At 28.1% G+C, this 22,343-nt stretch overlaps 1 protein-coding gene across 3 annotated transcripts; it reads right to left on the bottom strand.

Annotated features, from left to right (window-relative positions):
- Nucleotides 1–329: 329 nt before the first annotated feature.
- Nucleotides 330–18,893, bottom strand: LOC111042652 (delta-1-pyrroline-5-carboxylate synthase). Of its 3 annotated transcripts, none has more exons than XM_022327336.1 (14): nucleotides 18,590–18,893; nucleotides 15,816–15,950; nucleotides 15,556–15,744; nucleotides 14,254–14,670; nucleotides 13,808–14,023; nucleotides 12,999–13,164; nucleotides 11,869–12,078; nucleotides 11,647–11,798; nucleotides 9,744–9,881; nucleotides 8,363–8,558; nucleotides 8,161–8,282; nucleotides 5,948–6,134; nucleotides 5,775–5,870; nucleotides 790–959 (listed from the first exon to the last, which is right to left on the bottom strand). In XM_022327336.1, exons 2-14 carry the CDS (start codon nucleotides 15,942–15,944, stop codon nucleotides 790–792), a joined length of 2,388 nt encoding a protein of 795 aa, XP_022183028.1. In that variant the 5' UTR covers nucleotides 15,945–15,950; nucleotides 18,590–18,893. The 3 variants fall into 3 exon arrangements, with proteins under 3 accessions (XP_022183030.1, XP_022183028.1, XP_022183029.1); XM_022327337.1 differs by lacking the exon at nucleotides 18,590–18,893 and adding an exon at nucleotides 18,444–18,464; XM_022327338.1 differs by lacking the exon at nucleotides 18,590–18,893 and having other exon boundaries at nucleotides 330–959; nucleotides 15,816–15,944.
- Nucleotides 18,894–22,343: the final 3,450 nt, after the last annotated feature.

Below are 22,343 nucleotides of genomic sequence, written 5' to 3'. Positions count from 1 at the left end.
TTTTTCAGTTTATTTTTAAAACACTCCAAATTTCATTTTTTGTAGGACATTCCAAAAAACTATTCAAATTTTCACACGAAAACTGCAAATCCTAACATTGTGTGAATGTTGTATAATAATATATTGTTAGCTACGACGCGCGACGTTATAATGTTAAATCTGCGGTTATCTTGAAAGTTAATGGTTCGTTTACGCATAAAATATTGAGTACTTATTACAACGAAACAGTAGACGAAAATTCCCGGTCACTAAGGAAAATATGAAAGATGCCCTAAAGGTGCATTCAAACGCGCACACTCCCGCCCACCGTTTGAAAGAATTCACGAGACTACGGTTCGAGGATATTCAGTTTTTACTTAAAAATTACAACAGTTTAATGATAACATTAATGAAGAAATTTCGTCGTGAAAAGATCTTATGTATGCAATTATTAAGAATGTTGGCGCTACAATATTATAATATTTTGTACACATATACAGACATTTAAAAATCTAAATTCTAACAAATAAAATAATAACAATAATAATAATAATAATAATAATAACATTAACTATAATGTACACAACAATATCAAATTAATATGTCGAGTGTTGGGCAAGAATTAAAGTATAGTAATTTATTGGAAGGGGTGGGAGAAAGAAAACCTTTCCAATGCAATAATGATAGTAATAATTGTTATTATTCGTCTGGTTTTCGGAGTTTCTGGAAGAAAAACATTTTGGTCACATTTGCTGCAATAGCGTAAAAGAACCCGCTCAGCAGTTTGCGAGTGTTTTTAGCAGGTGATTGCTAGTTGTCGACGGGCAGGTGTTCGTGCAAGTATGTCCTGTCACCTCCTTCTGCGAACTCGGAAGCCGCATGACCATCGCCCTTCAGTATCCACTTGGTCGTCAGAAGTCCTTCGACGCCTACGGGACCACGTGCGTGTATCCTGGCCGTGCTGATGCCCACCTCGGCGCCTGAAATCAATCGTAGGAAAAAAAACTCATTCATTTTGAACTCTTGGAAATTAACGTGTAATATTAATCCCGTGTTTTCTAGTTTCTGTACCACAATACAATATACAAATATCCCATGCTTGCAATATTATTGTATAACGACTACCCTGATATTCGAATTATTAACCTTCTGGAAAACGTATTGCCCTATGAATTAGAGTATACCGAATTTTTAATTTTTTGAAATTGAGAATTTTGATAAGTTAATAAAATTATTTATTTCAAAAATGTATAAGAAAATGGATTTTAAGTAAGTTTAAATAGTCGAGATAATTAAAACATATTTTCAGACATTTTATCGGATAACTAAGTTAGTTAACATAAAAAGCAGAAGGTTTGATACTTTTAGACAAAAAAAAATTAATAATCGTGTAGAGGGTTATTGACACGTCACTATGAGAATGCTCTCAATTACGTTAAAATCGTTGTCTAAACAATAGAAATCCACTTGGGTTATAAAAGTTAAAATTAATGAAATATAGAAATTGAATCATAACGTGATATATTTTATCAGTTACAAGATACTATATGAGTATATCATTTATAACTATTATTTTTAAAATATTATGATATTAATAATATGTGAAAGAAATCTGGTTTGACAAAAAATAATAATACACTGTTGCGTCGTTTACCGTCAGGCTATAACAAAACCACGTTGGATAGTGGAAAAATTGGCTTTCGATAGTTTTCATACATTTTTAGAAAAAAAAAATAATTACATCAAATAATTGAGTACAACATATTTAGACAATAAAAGAAAATGTAATTTATTTTAGAAAATATTAATGATGCCGTTTAAAAATTATGCTGTAAAAAACTAAGCATTTATTTTGTAAATATACTTTTTAAATATTATCGTTTTACAGCATTGAGAGCCTATAGAAAAATATGCAACTTCTACCACTTGCGAACCCTAATCATAATATTGTATTGTTTCTAAAATAATATATTTTTTATCAACAGTAACTACGATTGTATGCATTGTATTACGTAATTCTAATAGTATATAATATGTATACCTACTGTACAATCGCTATTCGCGGGTTTTGATGGTTTCCTAATTTATTATAGTTTAATGACTGAACGAAATAATGAGAAAAATCTCGTAATTCTATACAATTTCAATGTAATTTATTAACAAGTGAATTGTGATATCGTATCAGTACCATTATTGATTGTTGCGAGATTTCGAAATAACAAAGGAAAATTGTTTTTGAAAAGAATCCCCAAGACTGCAGATATATAGTCAATCGGACTCCAAATGTTAACACGATATATAGATATGAAAACGTTGTTTGTTTACCAGACCTGAATTTGTGTCAACACAAAAATACTTGTGTTGTAATATTTTATTTAATGCAATTTCAATAAAAGCTTTTTTTAAATATAAAATGTATAAATGTTTAATATTTGAAACGTTAGAATAAAAATATCTGATATTACACTGCAGATAAAGTATTCATCTATCTCGAGGACTAATTCTTTTAAATGTGTTGTATTATAAGTACGTTTGTAACTCCTGGATATTTTCCCACGCGAAAAGATTTCTTTCCCGATGAAAACAACTATGTGTACCTAGTGTATTATAAATCGTTCTAGAATAATTGTTTTTACTTTTTATTAACATAGACAATTTTTTTTCTCGAGTTTTGTTTTACATAGAAATCAATGAATAGGTATAACATTTTTTGTACAACAGTTTTATGTCTAACGAATAATATAATTATTGAAATACATCCTAGTATAAAAATCTTTAAAAAAATTATAATTTAAATGCATTGTGTTGATGTCTACGTGGTTTTTATTTTTAACGTTTCTGGGGTCGAACAGCGTCCGGTAATTGTTATGCATTTATACGACACACTCCACACAATCTGTAACGCATTACCCGACGAACATACAATATATTATTATTATAACATTGGATACCATATGATGGATTCGCGTAAAGCGCTATTTATCGTTCATATGTGTACACAATATCCCTAAGCTGTACGCATCGTATACAAACGTACGCAATACTCATGCGATGTATATATTATTATGCATCATAATGCATTTATATTCGAAAACTTTAGCCTATAGCGCATGGTTTGTATACGATTTGTAGAATAGTTATTAACTCTTAACCCCGCGAGGTTGAAAAACCTACAAAAAAATGTCCAAATATTGAAAACAGACAAAGAGATAAAAAAAAAAATAATTTCACAAAAAATAAAATATAGATAACAGTTTTGATAAATGCAATAATAAATAGAATTTTCTCGAGGGTCTTTTATCGGTCCCGGGGTACATCTCCCGTGCAGAGAATTTTGTATTTTTAAATCTTCCGAAAAACAATAAATACGAAATCCCGATTCCCAGGATGACTGCAATTTGCAAACATTTATTCAAACGATTAATGTAATATATGTTGGTTTTTTTTCATTATTAAATTAGCAACACTTTTTGAACTACGTTGTACGAAATATACACTTAATTAATCTACCCTATTATATTACATACATCAAAACTGCATTATATTTTAATAAATAAAGATTATTATTACTATTATTAAAAAGTCATCATGAAAATATATATTTTACGTTCGAGGTGAAATATACAAAATACTGATAAATTATCATTCTTGTCTCAGTGGCTTGTACTAAGTAACTAAATAAAATATTTACTTTAAGTCGCATAATTAAATTTGTAATTTTAAATCAAATATAATAAAATATATTTTCTTTATTATTTTAATTTTTCTTTTTATCAAATACATTCAAATAACAATTTATATTTTTCACTTTATCCGCTAACCGTCAATAAATAATAAGTAAGCTGAAAACTCTTTGTCCAATATTTGATATAATTTTAATATATTTAGTGCTTAATATTTTAGATTCTGAGCAGAGTGATGAATGTATTGATTTTACAATGATGTAAGTGTGTATTTATTGTCTGTAGACTGTAAGTAACGGGATAGAAGAATATTGAACTTAGTCATAGTGGAACCGGTCTCGATGGCATAAGGACATCCACACCACGTGAGGGTGAGTGAAATAACCCGAATAAGCCTGTTCATTCATTTTGCTGGACAGAATATAATCAACAAGTTATAAAATATTAAATTTTTCTAGCTAAGGTATGCAAATTTAATACAAAGTTTCTCTTGTATCATAAGCAGTCTTAATTATTTTGTCTTAATTCGAAAGTATTTGTGGGGACTTGAAATATTGTTATGTATATTATTACATTTTACTATAAACAATGATATTTTAAAAATATTTAGATTTGTACCCTATTAATAATAAGTAAATAAACGTTTATAATAGGAACATAAATATATGATAAAATGTAATTGGTCAAATCGGCAGACAGATCGTCTTCATTCAGAATCATTTTGAAGAATCAAAAAATAATGATTTATCATTGAATTCGGTGTTCAATACACCCATTTTAGTGACCTAACTAGTTACATCTGACACCTACTGCATTGCAAAGTGGTTTCCTATTTTCCCTCCTTTTAATGTTGTCTGTAATCATAGCTTATAATTTCTAGTCATGATGTTTTTTTTTTATTAACATTAAGTACCTACTTTTTCATTTCTATGTCATATTAATTCTCAAGACCCGCAAATTTCAAAACAGTCTTAGTCTTTAGATACCTACCAGTTAGATTAAAATGTCAACTACTTTAGGAGCTCATTGTAGTTGTCATCAGCACCTCATCCATTAACAGAAGAAACCCTTAAATCGATCCTTTTTATTTAAGTTTTTAATGTATGAGAATCTAAAATGCCATACTAATTATAAATTATAAAACATAAAACAAAAAAGTTAAATATAAAATATTCAATATAGTAAGAGTGGAATTGAAGATTGCACTAAAAAATCGAAGCGAAAGTTTTAAAGTCAATAAATACATAATTAAGTAATATAAATGATGAAGTACAAAAGGTGTAATGATCAATAATAAATTTAACATGGGTATAACCAAAACCACGTGTTTGAACCCAACGCATTTAATTAACCTCATCGGTATAGGTTAATGAAACCAAACAGTTAATTGTTCCTTATAATACGCTCTTTGGCACCGACGAACTTAACAAACATTTTTAGAAAAGTTCGTTAATTCCATAATCTATTTAAATAAAACGACACCGCTTCTGTCACCCTCACACATTCTATATTCATAGATATTGTACCGACGTACTTACAAATGTTTTAAAATGTGAGTTTTTCCTACAAGGTCTTCTTATCTACTCATTTCTGGAAATATAAAGAGATCCTTTTTAGCGAAGTTACTGTTAGACCAATTGTATTTAATGGAATGTTACTTTAACTACCAAAACCCTTTTTAATCTACTATACTGTATATAGTATACGCCACAAAGTGCATCAGCATAACTGTTGTTTTCACGAATCAGACAAATGTTGCATAATGACGTCTTTTGATGTCACTATAGTCATTGTTTAATAAGTAGCTTCGGGCTCTAAGTTAATTTAATTATTGTTAAATTTTGTTTTTGTACAATCAAACAGTTTTTAAGTACATTTGAATAACTTCAACTGTATGTACACAAATATTATACTATAATATAACATTATAATAATATTATGTATTTGAATTATAAATAACCTAACCCATGTGTTATATTATATGTATTTTTTTCTAATTTTGGTGAAACTAGTACAAACAGTTGCATTCATACTTTAAATTGAAACTAAAAAATAGATTTATCTACGACCAAATATTTTCAAAAATGATGAAATACAAAACATAACACTTACCTAATCCAAATCTAAATCCATCTGCAAACCTTGAGCTAGCGTTATGAAATACACAAGCACTATCAACATCTCTTTGGAATTTAGTAGCGGCTTCAGCTGGTTGTCAAAAAAAAAAGAAGAATTTGATATCATTAATATGAATTGTTCATCAATATAAATATTCTAAAACCTACTGTTTTCAGTAATGATGACTTCTGTATGACCACTTCCATATGTATGTATGTGATTAATAGCAGAGTCCATTCCAGAGACCAATTCAATTGTACAAGCTAGCTCACCGTACTCGTGTTTTAGTGATTTTGCTCGTGGTGGTCCAAAAGTTAAACGAGATGATAATTTTGGACCAGAAAATAGTTCCACCTGTAAAATAACAAAATAAATAATTTACATCTAATTTACATCTTACTGAAATTATACGCTAGTATATATGTTATAGAACTATATATTAAGTATGCCATAAAATATAATATTTTTGAGTTCATAGAATTCGAAATAAAAATGTAACTGCTTGATATGGTACTGGCCGTTTTTTTCCGAATTGAAATTCCCGAATGGTATTTTAACCGAAAATCCAAAAACTCGAAACCTTTTTTCTCGAACGCTTTTTTTCCAACGGTTATAGTTCCCGAAATGAAAAATGTAAAAATTAAATTGATGAGGAGCTTTTTATTATATTATAACGTGTCCCACTATTTTCACACAAGTATCCATGATTCGGGGAACATGCAAACAACATGATGTTCATGACACAGTTGCTTTGCCATTCGTCCATGCACTTTTGTCGTCAAAGGTAACTGTTCAGTATGCCGCTGTGCTCAGAGCAGTACAATCTTCTTTTAACGAACACATGATTGTTTGCGAAAAAGTTAAGATCATGACCGACTTTGAAAAAGCCATAATCAACGCCTGTGAAGAAGTCTATCCGAATTCTCCTCTCAGTTGTTGCTTTTTCATTTCGGCCAATCAGTTTATCAACAAATCCAGTGTGCTGGTCTTCAAGCCGCATACAATGACCCCGACGATCGTTCATTAAAAATGTACACTCATATGAGGTTGGTATTCGTACCTTTGGCTGAAGTTCCTCTCATTTTTTCGCTCATGAAAAATTATGTGCCACGAAGATATTTTACCAATTTTAGAATATTTTGAAGAAAACTATGTGGTTAGAGTAACAGCTCCAGGAAGAAGACGAAGGATTTTTCTATATTGTCCTCCAGAAATTTGGAATCAGAATCAAGCAGCTCTGACTGGATCACATAAAACAAATAATGTAAGCGTGGGATGGCACAATCGCTTCCAGATCATGATTGGAAAACATCACCCCGACCTTTACTCTGCTCCCGGTGAGTTCCAAAAAGAACAAGCTGATGAAGAAATAATGATCGCGGAGCTGAGTGTAGGACGAAAAGTAAGAACTTAGCCTAAAAGAAAATGGAGGGAATTTCAAAACCGAATTATGTCCATTACTCCTAATTTTAATACATACTAGGAGTTACAATTTCTGAGGGCAATCGCGCATATTATTAATTTAATTTTTATATGTATTTATTTTTTCTATTATTATAAATAAAGGCCTCGACAACAGGTCATTGACCGCTTTATATGTATTATAATTTATCGATTTTAAAATACCTATTTAATTGTAACCTACAGCATTTATTATGTTATTTATTATTTATTTTTATTTTTTATATTATGCATTATAATTTATTGATTTTAATCGATTTTATATCGATTCGGATAAAAGGTATTTGGGGGAAAAGATTCAAGGTTTACTAGACGAAAGTTGGAAAATATGAATCAATGGGTATACATTAACTGAAATAAAGAAATTAGGAAATTTGATAAAAGGACTTTTAATAATAAGCATGCAATTTTCACTTGAAAGATTTAAAAAAGAATAATATACTATAAATTAAAGTATAATTTAAAATTACGATTGCTTCATGTAAGATTACCTATATGTATAACGAGTATAATTTGATAACATATTAGTACGTGTAAAAATAAAATTATTTATATATGTCATTAATACACGTTATATTACATGTAACACTCAGCGGTTAAAAAGATCATAAAAAGTTCATTTGAAAAAGTGTTAAAGTTTTTTAAACGCATAATGAAAACAGTATAAATTAGAACATTAAAGTTTTAATTATTATAAAGTATACTAAATTGTTTTCGATTATCCTACTATAGTTTCTACTTTCTAAGATATTTTCCGAAAATGTTATTATATTTTCTAATAGTGTTAGTTTTCATATAATGTAATATCGTAATAAAATCTATTCAAAATATATAAAGTGTTATTATGTGCCTATGTTGTATTGTTGTCTAATCCATATTAAACTAAACTGCACGGATTGAATAATTATTTTACACTTACATTTTCTTTCTTTAACATATCACAGACTTGATTGAAGAACGGTCCTCCAAACAAATCTTCGTGGATTAATAGAGTTTCCATTGCGTTACATGCGGCTGGGTAATCGCACTTGGAGTCACGAACTATAATATTGTATAAATTTAAATTCTAGATATAATTTTTGCACTTTGGTAAAACAGAACGTTTTCTAAAAACTGCTTACTTATAGTCAGAGCTTTATCCAAGTTGGCATCCTTGTCTACGTATACGTGGCATATTCCTTCAGCGTGTCCTAATACGGGGATGTGCGCACATTGGTCTTGAATACTACGGACCAAATCGCTAGATCCACGAGGAATAATAAGATCAATGTGGTTCTCCATGGCTAATAAATCACTGATTTCTTCCCGGGTCGACACCTATTTCATAAATGGTTGACTCAGTTACATGAGTTAAGTCGGTTACTATTAAGACATGTAGTTAATTTGAGTCACAAGCTAAAATTTGGAAAAAATTATGTCGACTAATAATTATTACAAGAACAATAAATAATTTATACATAAAATATTCTTTACTATTTTGGAGAATTCTATGTTATAGGTAGGTACGTTAGTTTTTTGTCATTTTTGTTAACCTTTATAATTATTTAAATATACTAACTAATATGCGTACATAAGTTTTATGTTTAAAAATGTATTTAAATCATTTTCTATATTTTATAAAATTTTTAAAGTTTTATAAATAATTTAATCTGTCAGTATTAAGTACCTACTAAATAAAAAAGCTTTTGTAACCATTTTTAAACAAAAAAAAAAAATCAAAATATTTAATCCAATTTAGTTGATATGTTTAGAATTGAAGAATGTCAATGTCAAAACTTTGGTTTTGTGAGTTTCCAAATCATTACTCGAGTACGTGGAATTTCAATTCTTGAAATTCTAAATAAGCAAACTAGACGAGCTTCAGTGAACTTTCGTGTTCAGTTGATGTGTTGAAGGTTATTAGTTATTAACAAGTATTTACCAAATACTTGAGGTGAATTGTTATTGATTGTTATGACTCGTTAGAAAACTATAGATTATTTTGCGTTCTAAATGCAATGTGTCTTATTATGTAGTACCTACCTAGTACCCATATGCATAATATCTGAAATTAAGGATAAGCATACATAATTATGAAAACATAAATTAAATTAAGCAGAAAATAATATTTTATCATCTCTTGTTCTGATGATCGATTTGTTTATAAATATCAATGCGTAGTAAAATACCTAACCAATCATTGTTCAAAGTCATATTATTATGTGTAAACCATACATAGTATCAAAAATTTCATTTGTAAAATGCAGGTATACTAAAAAAAAATGTGACAATAAGTAAAGATGGTTGTGAAATTATAGTAAATGTTGAATGTTGCGGACAAATTGACACAATTCTAAACAGTCCACTACAGCTCTTTAACAAAGGCACCACACCCCCTGTGCCAATGACTTCGATAATATTATTAAGTTTTAATATAGTGAATTCACAAACGTCCATTTCGGAACACTATTAGTCATATTTTTCTTAGTGACATGTCGAGAAACACGACTGTGAATAATTTACCAACGATATGGCGTCCTGGGCACCGACCGTGGCCAATGCCTCTTTGACTATATCCATGAGTGCTTTGTTACTGTGCGACGCCTCTTTGCCTCCTTTCAATAAAAGTCCATTTGCCGAGCTCAGCGCCAAAGCAGCTACCTGTGAACCCACAAAAGTCATTCATAATAACATTTTACATTATTCGAGTGTTGAACACAGCGGGAATGGGGTGGCAACATTATATAATACATTATTATTGTTCAGTGCACTAAAATGTTAACCACATTAACCACATTAACCATTTAACGCAAACACCCTTACGCCGTTCTATCCAATGTGAAGCTTATCATTTTATTTTCAATAACACATTTTATACGGCTATAATGCACGATAAAGTATTTAAAACTATAAACAGAGTGTCCAGTGAGGATTTACCCATTACGATATATCTTGAGATGATAAATATATCATAAATATATTTTTTTATTAGACGCACAGAGACAAGGACTATATAAATTTTGTTTTTTAAATTTAATTTATTTTTATTTTTTTGGTAAAAAAGTTAAAAATGTATCTTTCATTTTTTTTTTTTTTTTATGAAACAATTGGAGATACATTTTGTACAGTATATTTTTCTGAACATTTTGACTTTACAACATTTTATTTTCATTAATTTCATGATTTGTAATCATATTTTTAGTTTATATGTAAAACGGAAAACACCGGTATTGACTACTCGTTGATTTCACCTCTACGGCTATTGGATATATCCCCATTGGGCACTGTATACCCGTATAATATACGGTGTGCAAGTTTAAAATAAAAGAATGATAAAATAAAAAAAGATGTTATTGATTTCAATACAATATTTTAAAAAACAAAAGAACAACTACCGTTTATTTTACATTACGAATAAATTCATTAAATACAATATACGGACAATTTTTAATTGAAAAATCAAAATACAAACTAACATAAATAATATTTGTATATTATGTGTCGATTTATGACCTTTTTCATTTTGACTTTTTACTAATTAATATCCTCTATCATATAAATCTGTCATATTTTATTTGTATTTTGTTCAAAAGACATTGTTTACAAAATATAAAACACGAATAATCTTACTATTGTGTAGATAATACACAGTGATGTCAAACTTTCCATGGAGTGATAACAAACATTTTTTTTCTCTTTAAATTGATTCTAAATTAATAATATACATTTATGGGCTTTTTAATATTGGAAAAAAAATCATAACAACGAATGAAACTATTTTGAAAATATATTTTTTCTCTTCATACTTGCTATACCTATCAAACAATATATCACTAGTAGTATCAAACAAACAAGTTGAAATTGTATAGGTATTATAAATATTAAATATTATACACTCAAGGTACAGAAAACAACTTGGCTAATGATTCAATTCATACTAGATATAAATAGAAAATATTAAAATATAAATAAATATGTTTCTCAAAGCTGATTTGAATTTGATTATAAAATTAATCTTTTTTGAAAAATTCCAGCAACTTATAAAATAAAAATAAAATAAAATTTCACTAACTTGCTGAATTTGAGTTCATATTAATTTGTATAGGTTGTTATAAGATTGTTTTTACAAATCATCAACATTTGTTTCAAAAAATATTTATCACAACTCGCATTTATATTTTTATTTATTAAATAAATTCATAAGACTGTATTTGATAACACCAAAGGCGAGTTCAGAAATATCTGAGAAATTACTCTTTTTTTATATCTTTCTCACCTACTTTATTTATTTTGCAAAATTAAACAAATTATATCATCCATTTTCTATTTTTTCTAATAAAATGTAAAATATAAATATTATATGGGTAATATTTCTCTCCCTCTCTCATGAATGATATTGTAATTCTAAGATTTTATATATATTTACCTGAGGCAAACAATCGGGCCGAGATTCAAAAATGACAAGAAGAACACCAATGGGAACAGTGACCTGAGTTAAATCTAAATTTTCTGAAATCTTAGTCCTCTTTAACACCTTGCCAACGTTTGTGTGACTAGTCTCGGCAATCTGTTTAAGACCTGCAAAAAGATTTATTAATTCAAATAATTTATATTATATTATAATATTTTACTGTGGAATAAATCTTACCTATGGCCAGGCTCTTGAGTTTAGCTGGTGTCAAAGATAATCGGCTGATCAAAGGAGCAGCTGTCCCTTCCTTGGTAGCTATTGCTATATCTTTTTCATTGGCGTCCAAAATAGTTGCCTGTTTGCTTATTAACAACTCAGCTAATGCATTTATTGCACTTGCACGGTCCACAGCTGGTAACTTTTGCAAGATACGGCTCCCGTAACGTGCTGTAGAATTATTAAATTATAAAAATGTCATATAGTTTAATCGTGCATTCGTACATTGTGATATTTATAAAACAAAATAAATGGATATATTTCACGAATACATTATTAAGTTTAAAAAATATATCATATAATACTGATTGACTTCACTCGTCTATTCTGATAGCTTCAATTTTAAATCACCTGTTCACTTTTATATAAATTCCGTCGTCATGGATACCAAATACTTTGTGTAAATTACAATTTTAATACGATAACCTTGGTTGTATTCCGTGTTATAATAAAGAAATATTTTAAATTAAAATGTATGCAATTTAAGTTAATAATTAGATTTTTATTGCTACCTATAATAGCTCGACTGTCTGGTGCCTAATTAATGCAAATGAATTCGAATATAAAACTTCTGTTACGTACAGTGGGCGAAATGTTAATTTAACATTTATTTGTTTCATATCTGTTACTGAAAAATCACCAGAATTTAAATGTATATGCTATATATTTGTAATATGTCTATCGAAGCAAATTCAAAATTGATAAATGATAAGTTATATTCCTCTTAGACATGCCTTCAATTTATTTATTGTTTATCTAATAAAATGCTTAGGTACAAAATTATTTACCCAATGATTCGGTTGGTAATTAGATAAAACCTAATATTAGCACAGAGTGTTATTCAATAACTTTATTAGACCATGTCATTATTCTGATAGCTATTTAGATATCATTAAAAAAAAAAATACAGGTAGGCACCTATGGTAAGATAATAAATAATACAACGTATGTAATTAAATCTTGAGCACTGGTACTTAGCATTCAACTGTTATTAGTCTGAACACTTTATAATATGCAGACTATATTCAACTAATAGTATTGTTATTGACCTTTATGTCATTTTGACGTTCGAGAAAAAAATGTCAACTTACCATTTTCAGCTAGTGTTTCAACTGGGGTGGCATTAGCAGTTGGGGCATTGGTGAAAAATGTGCCAATTTTTCTGCCGAGCACAATTGACTTAATAGCTTTTTCTTGCATGCCATTACAGATAACTACAGAAACTCCTCTATTTAACGCCCACGTAGCCGCTTGTACCTAAAACGATAATTTGCGTGACTTATTATTTATAAATGGACTGTTTCAACTTGTGGAACAGACAAAAAGGTTCCCCTTGAAATCGTGTAAACAAATCATGTATTGCATGCATAATTAAATATTATATAAAATAAAGGGCTGCATCAGAGTTGTGTACAGAAATTTAAATGCCAATACAATAATAATTGGATACCACATTTTTTTAGGACATACTAAACTACTACTAAACTAACGTTTTCCTTTCCTTTTTAACAGATTTAGCCACTTTGACCACAGGTATATTTAAAAATGTTTTTTCACCAATTAAAATATAAATTATCAGATTTTATAGAGGAACAGTACACCCCCTTCCCCAAAAAAGGATAACTAAAGATATTGAAATTGTAATCTGATGTTATATAATAATAAATGTTCATACAAAGAATAAATAAATAACAATTTTTTTTTATAATACAATACCTATAGAATTTCAGAACTAAAAAAATTGTTGACCCCCTTCTCCAGCAAAAATTTTAAAATATGCCACTCTATAAACAGATAAACCAATTAAATTATTAATAATGCGCTTTGTACAGTCAGTTATTGTATTGAGACTATATCATTTTTAAATGTTGTAAATGTGATTTTAATAAAGTCAATTCACCTTGGAATCCATGCCTCCCGTACCGACAGTCGACTTTTTGCCAAACTGTATTACGTCCGCCATATCGCTGTTGTATGTCCAAATCATTTTCGCCCCTTCTTGTTTTGGCGGTCGCGTAAAGATACCATCCACGTCAGACATCAAAATGAGTAAGTCTGCACTAACTTCGGCAGCTAACATAGCGGCCAAACTGTCATTATCCTTGATGCTGATAACCTGCATAGCATTAACATATAATATATAATATACTGTTTAAAAATAGACTTAAAAACATATTTAAAAAAAATGTGGAGCACAAATAGCTTTTATTACAACAAGTCTAATAATAGCTTGTGTAATGCGAATTAAAACAGTGATGATAACAGCGTAATATTCTGAACACGAGCATTAATTAATTTACCCCAAGTGCGTTAAAATGGTTGTTTAAACATTTATAATTTACCAACCTTCTTTCCTTTAGACTTAATGAGGTCGTCGTCCTGTGGCGGAGGTGTCACTGCGTCATTTGTATTGATAATAGGCACGATATTCATACTGATTAGTTCTGACAACGTGCTGAATAGGTTTTTTCGTGTCTCGTCGTTATAAAAATCGGGCTTGGTGACTAGGACCTGAGCGATCTTAACACCGTATTGTGAAAACATGGCATCGTACAAAGACATGAGCCCGGATTGACCCACAGCCGCTGCAGCTCTAGCCTTCAGCAATGTCCTAACATCTTTTCTGGCATGGTCGTTAGGCGACAGTGTCTCTCTCATACTCAATGACATTAATAATTCGTGGGTCAATTTTTGTTTTCCAAATGCTACTGCTCCACTGGTGACCATAATACATTCACGACCCTCCTGATGACACTCGGCTACCTATAAATATTTTGTAATTTTATGTAATATTATATTATGAACATTTGTTTACGAAAAAGTTCATTTTACTAAAATTGTGAGTGGTTGATATAGAATAAATTCTATTGTAGATTTTTATTTTATGATAATAATATTGTTCTATATGTTTTATCCAAAGAATTAATAAATAATTTAAAATCCCCCCCCCCCATTATAAATTTTCATTTTTTTAACTTGAGATAACAGAATTTTTCAAGATTATTTTAGAAAATTGTTCAATAAATTTGATATTAATTTTTAAATATCACTTTTTTTAAAAATATTTAAACAAAATACTATAAAAATATGATAGATTTTTTTTTTTATTAATTGTTTAAAGCATCAACTGCGAGGTTATTTGCCGGCACATAAATATGATAGAATAAATAAACAGTCTACAGAAAATGGTTGTACAGTTGTGACTGTACCATAATTAACAAAATTATCATCTAAAATAGCTTTTCGTTCTATTATAGCATTGCGATTTACAATAATACCTGTACGGCTGTACTTATATTATAATATTAGGTGTATAGGTATTAATAATTAGTTATAGTTATAAAACACTCATATCTTATGATTTGTTTTAACGAATATCTTGATGCCATTAATATATATTTTAGTACCACTCAACTATATTATTAACATTGAATTTAATCCAACCATAACTACTATATCGTTAATTCAAACATTCTTCATTATTAATAACCAATTTTTTTACTAGATTAACTGTTTAATTTTTTAAACCTAAAAACATTTTTAGCTTACAAAATAGATCACCAAAAATTATACATACTACTAATAAAATATGTTCAACTACATTCCTACGATAGGCATGTATATTTATAGTACGTATGCAATACGTACTTGTTCAACAATTGATGCCAATCGACCTAGGGCAATACCGTGTTCATCTTCTCTCGTGATTACGGCACTACCCAATTTTATTACTAATCGTCGTGCATATTTCAGTTGTGATCTATCCGCAAACGAGGATCCATTGACCGATTGCGAATCAGCCGACTGCAGGGCTCGTTTCAGGTCCAATTGCATACTCTGAAATATCCAAATAAAAATAAATTAGATAAATGAGTGATTTTTGACACATTTGGCATCAAATTATTTACAGATAGTTGACTGTAGGATCGCCCCGCACCACATTGTCGAATGGTAGATGGGTATGTTTTCAGGCATCTACAAATCCGAATACAATTGGACATGACTGCCAGCCTACGATGTTGACGTCCCAAAATCATGGTGTTCTATACGAAAAAATATGTATTACTTATCAATAATTATGCATCAAAATATATGTAAATAACTCGTAGTACATCTTACTGGTAAGTACTGATAAGGACAATTTAAGTATCTTAATACGATGCTCTTTTACCATTATTAAAATCCAGTGATCCTCTCACAATTTTAGTTCGTTAAAAATGTTGTTATCAGTGTGATAACTTAAATTAAAGTATTATTTGAATTACATTTTCATATATTTATAACTATTTACAAAAGGATTTTCATACAGTGTTAAATTATTAAGAATTAAATATAATATGTACTTCAATACTTTCAAAAATTTAAATATTTATATAGTATAATAGTTATTATTTACGCTGTTTATTGAATAACCGAAGACTAAATATGTATCAAATATTATGTTACCTACTTATAACAACATATTTCAATAATATTAACAATTACCCATATTTTATTTATATAAATACAATATAACGAAATAAATATATTATAACCTTTATCAGTTAAAAAATCAAAGGCCGTACCTAAGTATAAGGTCAATCATAAAACAATATTAATTTGTTTGCAATATGAACATATGCAACATATCAATTATCAACACCATAACAATAAACTAAAATTATATGTATTAAATACTCGAAAATAACTTCTCAGTACTGGAAAATCTCCACTGATGCAGAATTATTTAATTTTTTTAATCTTTTTTGTAGGACAACAAAATGTATTTAAGTTTCCTAGAAGGTACTGTCCCTGTCAACATTCATTGGACAAATGAATAACAAAATTGTATTCCCGGATTTCCAAATCTGTCTTCATAGATTATAACAACACAGTCCCCCGTAGATCTACTTGATAAACTAACAAATAGTACTTTTCGACACGTAATTATATTTATACGTGTCAGAATAAATTTAACTATAATTATTTTCTGAATGGTATTCCTACAATTTCCAGTTGATTGAAAATAGTTTATTTACTATTTGTTTTTTTATAAATCTTACACGGTAATATCCAAACAAAATAAGTACCTAATTAATATTACATTGAAACTTTTAAGAAACGTGAAAAAAATTAACTAGTAAGTATCAAGACTGTTGTCAAATATGACTTGAGTGTCTAAGACATAGTCTTCGTATATTGTATACAAGATATTGTTAAAAAACCAACTCCTGTGCCTAAACAAATAAGTTCATATTGTCGTCAATTATTTACATTTTTAAAGTGATTTTTTTAGGTACCTACTTAATGATTAATTTCATAACCAATATTGATCTATTTAACATTTTAAAATATATTATACATTTTTTATTTAAATTAAAAACATAATTATGATTGCTTAGTTATGAAATAAATTCAAATTCAATTAATATTTTGTAAATATTCTGTTATTTTTTAAATTCAAAATCACTAATATAAAAGTATATAATTAGACATTATAATTATGACTACGTCAATGGATTATGTTGTAGTTTGTTTATGATAAATTATAATACGATGTACATTGTACACTCGTAAATATATTATAGTTGCGTTCGAGTACTGTATTACCTACTTATACTTGTTATATACATATCATATTCTGCTAACTAATGGAGATAACTAATTTGTAAGATGTCATAATTAACATCAATTTTTATGTAAAATATTATGTGGTTAATTAACTTTAATTAGAAATCATGAACTCATTAACAGTTAGAATTCCGTGTTGTATTACAACAAAATGCTGTCTATCGTCTACCAGATTTTTGTAGGTGTACGTATTGTTCAGCTTGTAATAGTTTTACAATTTTCAATTAATTGCAAGTTTTTATGTTATATTTAAAATCAACTAAATCATCTAAATCGATTTATGCGTAAACAGATAGATATAATAAATTACTTGTACACTTAATGATTATATGCAAACTACTTCAGCTGTTGTGTTTTGTTGATAAAAACAAAATTACATAATATTATGGTACCTACCTAATTTAATTTATCACAGATCTGAACACTTAAATTTCAACTGATCAAAATATTATTGCTACTATAAATGTATTGGCATCATTATATTATAATGATTGATAAACAAAGGGTTTTGTTACACATTTCACTGAGGTTTTAATAATATTATTCTATAATATAACCAATTGTCGATGGTTAATTTTTGATTTTTAACATCGTGATTTGAGTAAATGTGTTTTCGACCGAATTTCAAGTATTATTATAAATTATATTGTCAATTTAATGAAAAAGAAAATGGAAATTATGTAACTCAATAAGTTGCAAATTGAAAAAATACGTTTATGTTGGTAATGGCCAACTCGATTAAGAGTCCATAGATGCTGTACTAAGACTTAAGTATCATATTAAATTTAACGACAGCAGTCGAAGCAAATGAAAGTTTTAAAAAAATTGTGTCATGATGTGGTGGTCACAATTTTTTTTTTTGAGACTCAAAGTCAAATGTATTTATTAAATCTATAAGATATCTATGTCATGTACTTAAAAATTACCTGTTATGCTTCAACAATCAAACAGTTGAATGATATTAAGATTTTCAAATTATACCTAAATTTTTGATATATGTTATAAAATACTAAAATGTATAAACTAGCAATACATACTTTATTAAGTAAATATATTATTTGTGTGAACTAACCTGAGCGAAACGTTGAAGTGGCCGAAATGGTGGTTTGATGGTCGATGAGTAACTGATTTGCCTACTCTTGAATTCCGAATCTAGCTAATGTTTATAATTGAACCCTGGACACTTTGCTATCAGAATGGCAGATAATAACAACAATTCCTCCTCACCTTTGCCGTATTTCCTGCTCCTTATCATTTCTTGTTTTGGTTGGCCTTTATTTTCCCATTTGAGCGAATTTGGTAAGAACTAAGAAACCATAATGTATCCATCACATTATCACAATAATATCTAATGTCGATTTACATAAATTAATAGGCGGTACCATCAATAAATAATATACATACACGTAGTTTTGATTGAAACAGGCCACTTTAATGCAAGGTCGGTGCTCCGATGTTGCAAAATTATACGACTCCTCCTTCCCTGGATTACACAATTCACAACACGATTCAGGTTCAAAACTTCGTTTCCTCTAAAGATAATAATTACTTCTTATCAAACACGGAGTATTATTGTGAGCACATTTTTTGCTCTTCAACATTAAATTGGTACTCTAAATCAGTTATTACTAACTATTTAGCTATACAAATGATCAATTTTATGTAAAGAATTATTCTCATATTATGACATATTCTAAACGAATCATCATGTATCAACATTTTTTCCATGATTTTATTTATCTCTGATCAAAGGTCCAATTGCTTATTTTTTCAAAATATAAAATATTTTTTATGTTTATGATTTGTTGTTTAAATCTGTTTACCTCATTGTATTTTATTCTTTTTTTATCAACAATTGATTTTCCGTTGGCTGAAAACAAAATAAATAAGTGCTTGCTTATTTATAAATCTAAGTGCCATAAATAAAATTCAAGCATATTTATAAACAAGATACTTACATTACAAAAAAAAACTACATTTATAAATTGACACAGGTATTAGAATTGATTACAATAAATTATACATATTATTTTATTGTTTTAAGCATGAAAATATATTATAATAAATATGTAACAGTACCTATATTTAGTTGCTGTTATGGTATTATAGCGCATATGTAATATCAATGACCTATCGACACATTTTCATGATGCAAATATATTTTTTTAAATATTCAATTAATAATATAAAAACATTTGTAACTCATTATAGAATTTGGATAAGTACTGCAGTTGTTAAAAACGCGTATTAAATAACAATTTAATAATATTATTAAAAAACAAAAAATAATAATACTAAAAAGTATAAGTTATTAATTATTATTGATATTTGGTCTTGTTTTTTATATTAAATTAGTTATTACATATTGAAAAAAGCCCAAAACAGTTTTACTGTGCTTAATAAAAGACTGGTAAACCTTTTCATCACACCATTTTAGGTTTTAAATAGACGTGGACACTTGGTAGTTACTCGATATTTTTCGAATATGTACAAAACTCGAATTCAGTAGGCCTTTGTGAATTGGAAATTTAACTATAGGTTCGAGTAAAAATTGTATTTGAGGTAATACTTGTACTATTTTCTAATTTTAAATTTTCAAAAAAAAAAACATTAAACGATTATTAAATATAATCAAATAAGCATTGATTGTAAAGTTGAGAAATATTTATTCTTAGAAAATCATTTACCTATCATTAAAAACATGATTGGTATATTATATTTTACCTTTATTCTTTAGGTATATAGGCACTGTACATTGAAACTTATTTTACTAAATCTACTAAAAACATTGGGTAATTGTATTGTACATTTATCAATATTCATCATAACAAAATTGTAATATATATATTTTTAAATTGTCATTATTTTCGATAGTTATAAAAGTTATTTTTCTAGTCATTGATACTTCAATGTAGTACTACATATATATATGTATATACATACAGTGTACATATATTTGCGAATACACCTGTACCTGTACTCAAATATTTTTTATTAAAATAATGTTCCTAACTAATAATGAATATGTATAATGCATATAAATATATATATTGTTACTAAATCAAACAAAAACAACAAAACCCGGCAACCCCTTAAGATTTTAATATTATACATTCAATAATCCAAATTAACATACAATTATTGCCGGGGGTCACAACATTTTTGCATCAAACTAAATTTTTTAATCAAAATAATAAGCTATATTCATTAAGTCACAAACTAGTCTTGAATAAGGAATATTTCATACTTACTTTCGGTTATTTGAGGCCTATTTAAATTGGCTGGGGAGGGTGCACGTCACAAGGCCTAATTTGTATGTTAAAGGATCATAGTATTGTACCACTTTGTATTTTGCACACGGTTTAAAATATTACATTTTAAGGTAAGAAAATGTATTATACTTCATTTTACTCACACAATAATAGTATGTACCAATTGATAAACCATCTAAAATGTGGTTATCAGTTCATGATTTTAACTATTATCTGTTTTTAGAATTATTTATACTATTTTACCAAGGAAGGTGATGAAGTTCGATGACCACTACAACAATAATAATACATTGTTATTGTATACTATATAGAATAAATTTATCATTAATATCATTTTAGTTATTTAGTCATAATTAATCAAACAAAATATACCTAAATTAGGTAGGTAGGTAGGTACCGACAATATAATGTCTGAAACAAAAAAATCGCTTCAGGGAGGAGTCAAAATGAAGGAAAACATAAACCATTTTGTTTTAAGACTTTTTTAGTCAAATTATTTTAAATATTTATAATATACATGAAAATAATTTTAACTTTTGAATTAAGTGGGTGCGTATATAGTTTAACAGAAAATAATTATTTGACATAGGTACTTAGGAAATACTTACTATCTATTCTATAAGTATAGATATTCTTTAGTTCTGTCTTCTGTGTCATTATATTTGAGTAATATTTTACGATAGCATTAAGTAATAAGGTAATATCTAAGTAGGTATAACTAATAAATGTGTTAAAACTATTAAATTAAATCATTTGAAAAAAAAGATACATTTTAATTAGATATTTTACTAAAAATGTAATGAGAGTAATAGCATAGTTCTAGATTACGTTAGGTTAAAATAATAATAATAGGTACATAGTACCTGAGTAGGTAATATCATTGATTAGTTTCACATAAAAATATATAAAATAATTAATCCACAGTGATATAAACGATATTATTTCTTAACAGAGCGATCGTCAGTAAGTTAAATTATAATGCTACTTCGAACAATATTATAAAAACACGAATATATTTTTTCCATTGATGGGAGCTTTCAACTAAGTTTCGGACCTCGCGGGCACCTAGATGTCTTAATCCAGGCTTGTTTATTTGCCCTAAATCAATATACTATACTTGACCAACTAAAACTATCGATAAAATACTCAGATGGGCTTAAAACTAAAATGTCATACAAATTATTAATACCAACGACTTAGCGACTTACGGTTATAAAAAGTTTTAAACATAATATCTAACGTTCATTTAAAAAATTGATGAACAGAAATAATTTTTTTAATGTATAAATATGATAGAATAACGACGTATACTTTCATATTTATCCTAAAGTCAAGCTCCCTTCCTAGTTTCATAAATACTCCACTTCCTACGATCAATCCATCGAATGTTTTGCACCCTTAATAATGGCTCCATAACTTATAATGTCAGATTTTTTTTTCCTCGGTGTTCATCACTAGTATAAATTATATGAAAACTGTTACAACCATACTATGTAATATAATATAATATAATATAATATATATATATATATATATATATATAAACCTATTACT

This window comes from Myzus persicae, unplaced genomic scaffold (genome assembly GCF_001856785.1).
Source record: "Myzus persicae strain clone G006 unplaced genomic scaffold, MPER_G0061.0, whole genome shotgun sequence".
Classification (NCBI taxonomy): Eukaryota; Metazoa; Arthropoda; class Insecta; order Hemiptera; family Aphididae; genus Myzus; species Myzus persicae.
This window is presented reverse-complemented; position numbering and strand designations above follow the sequence as displayed.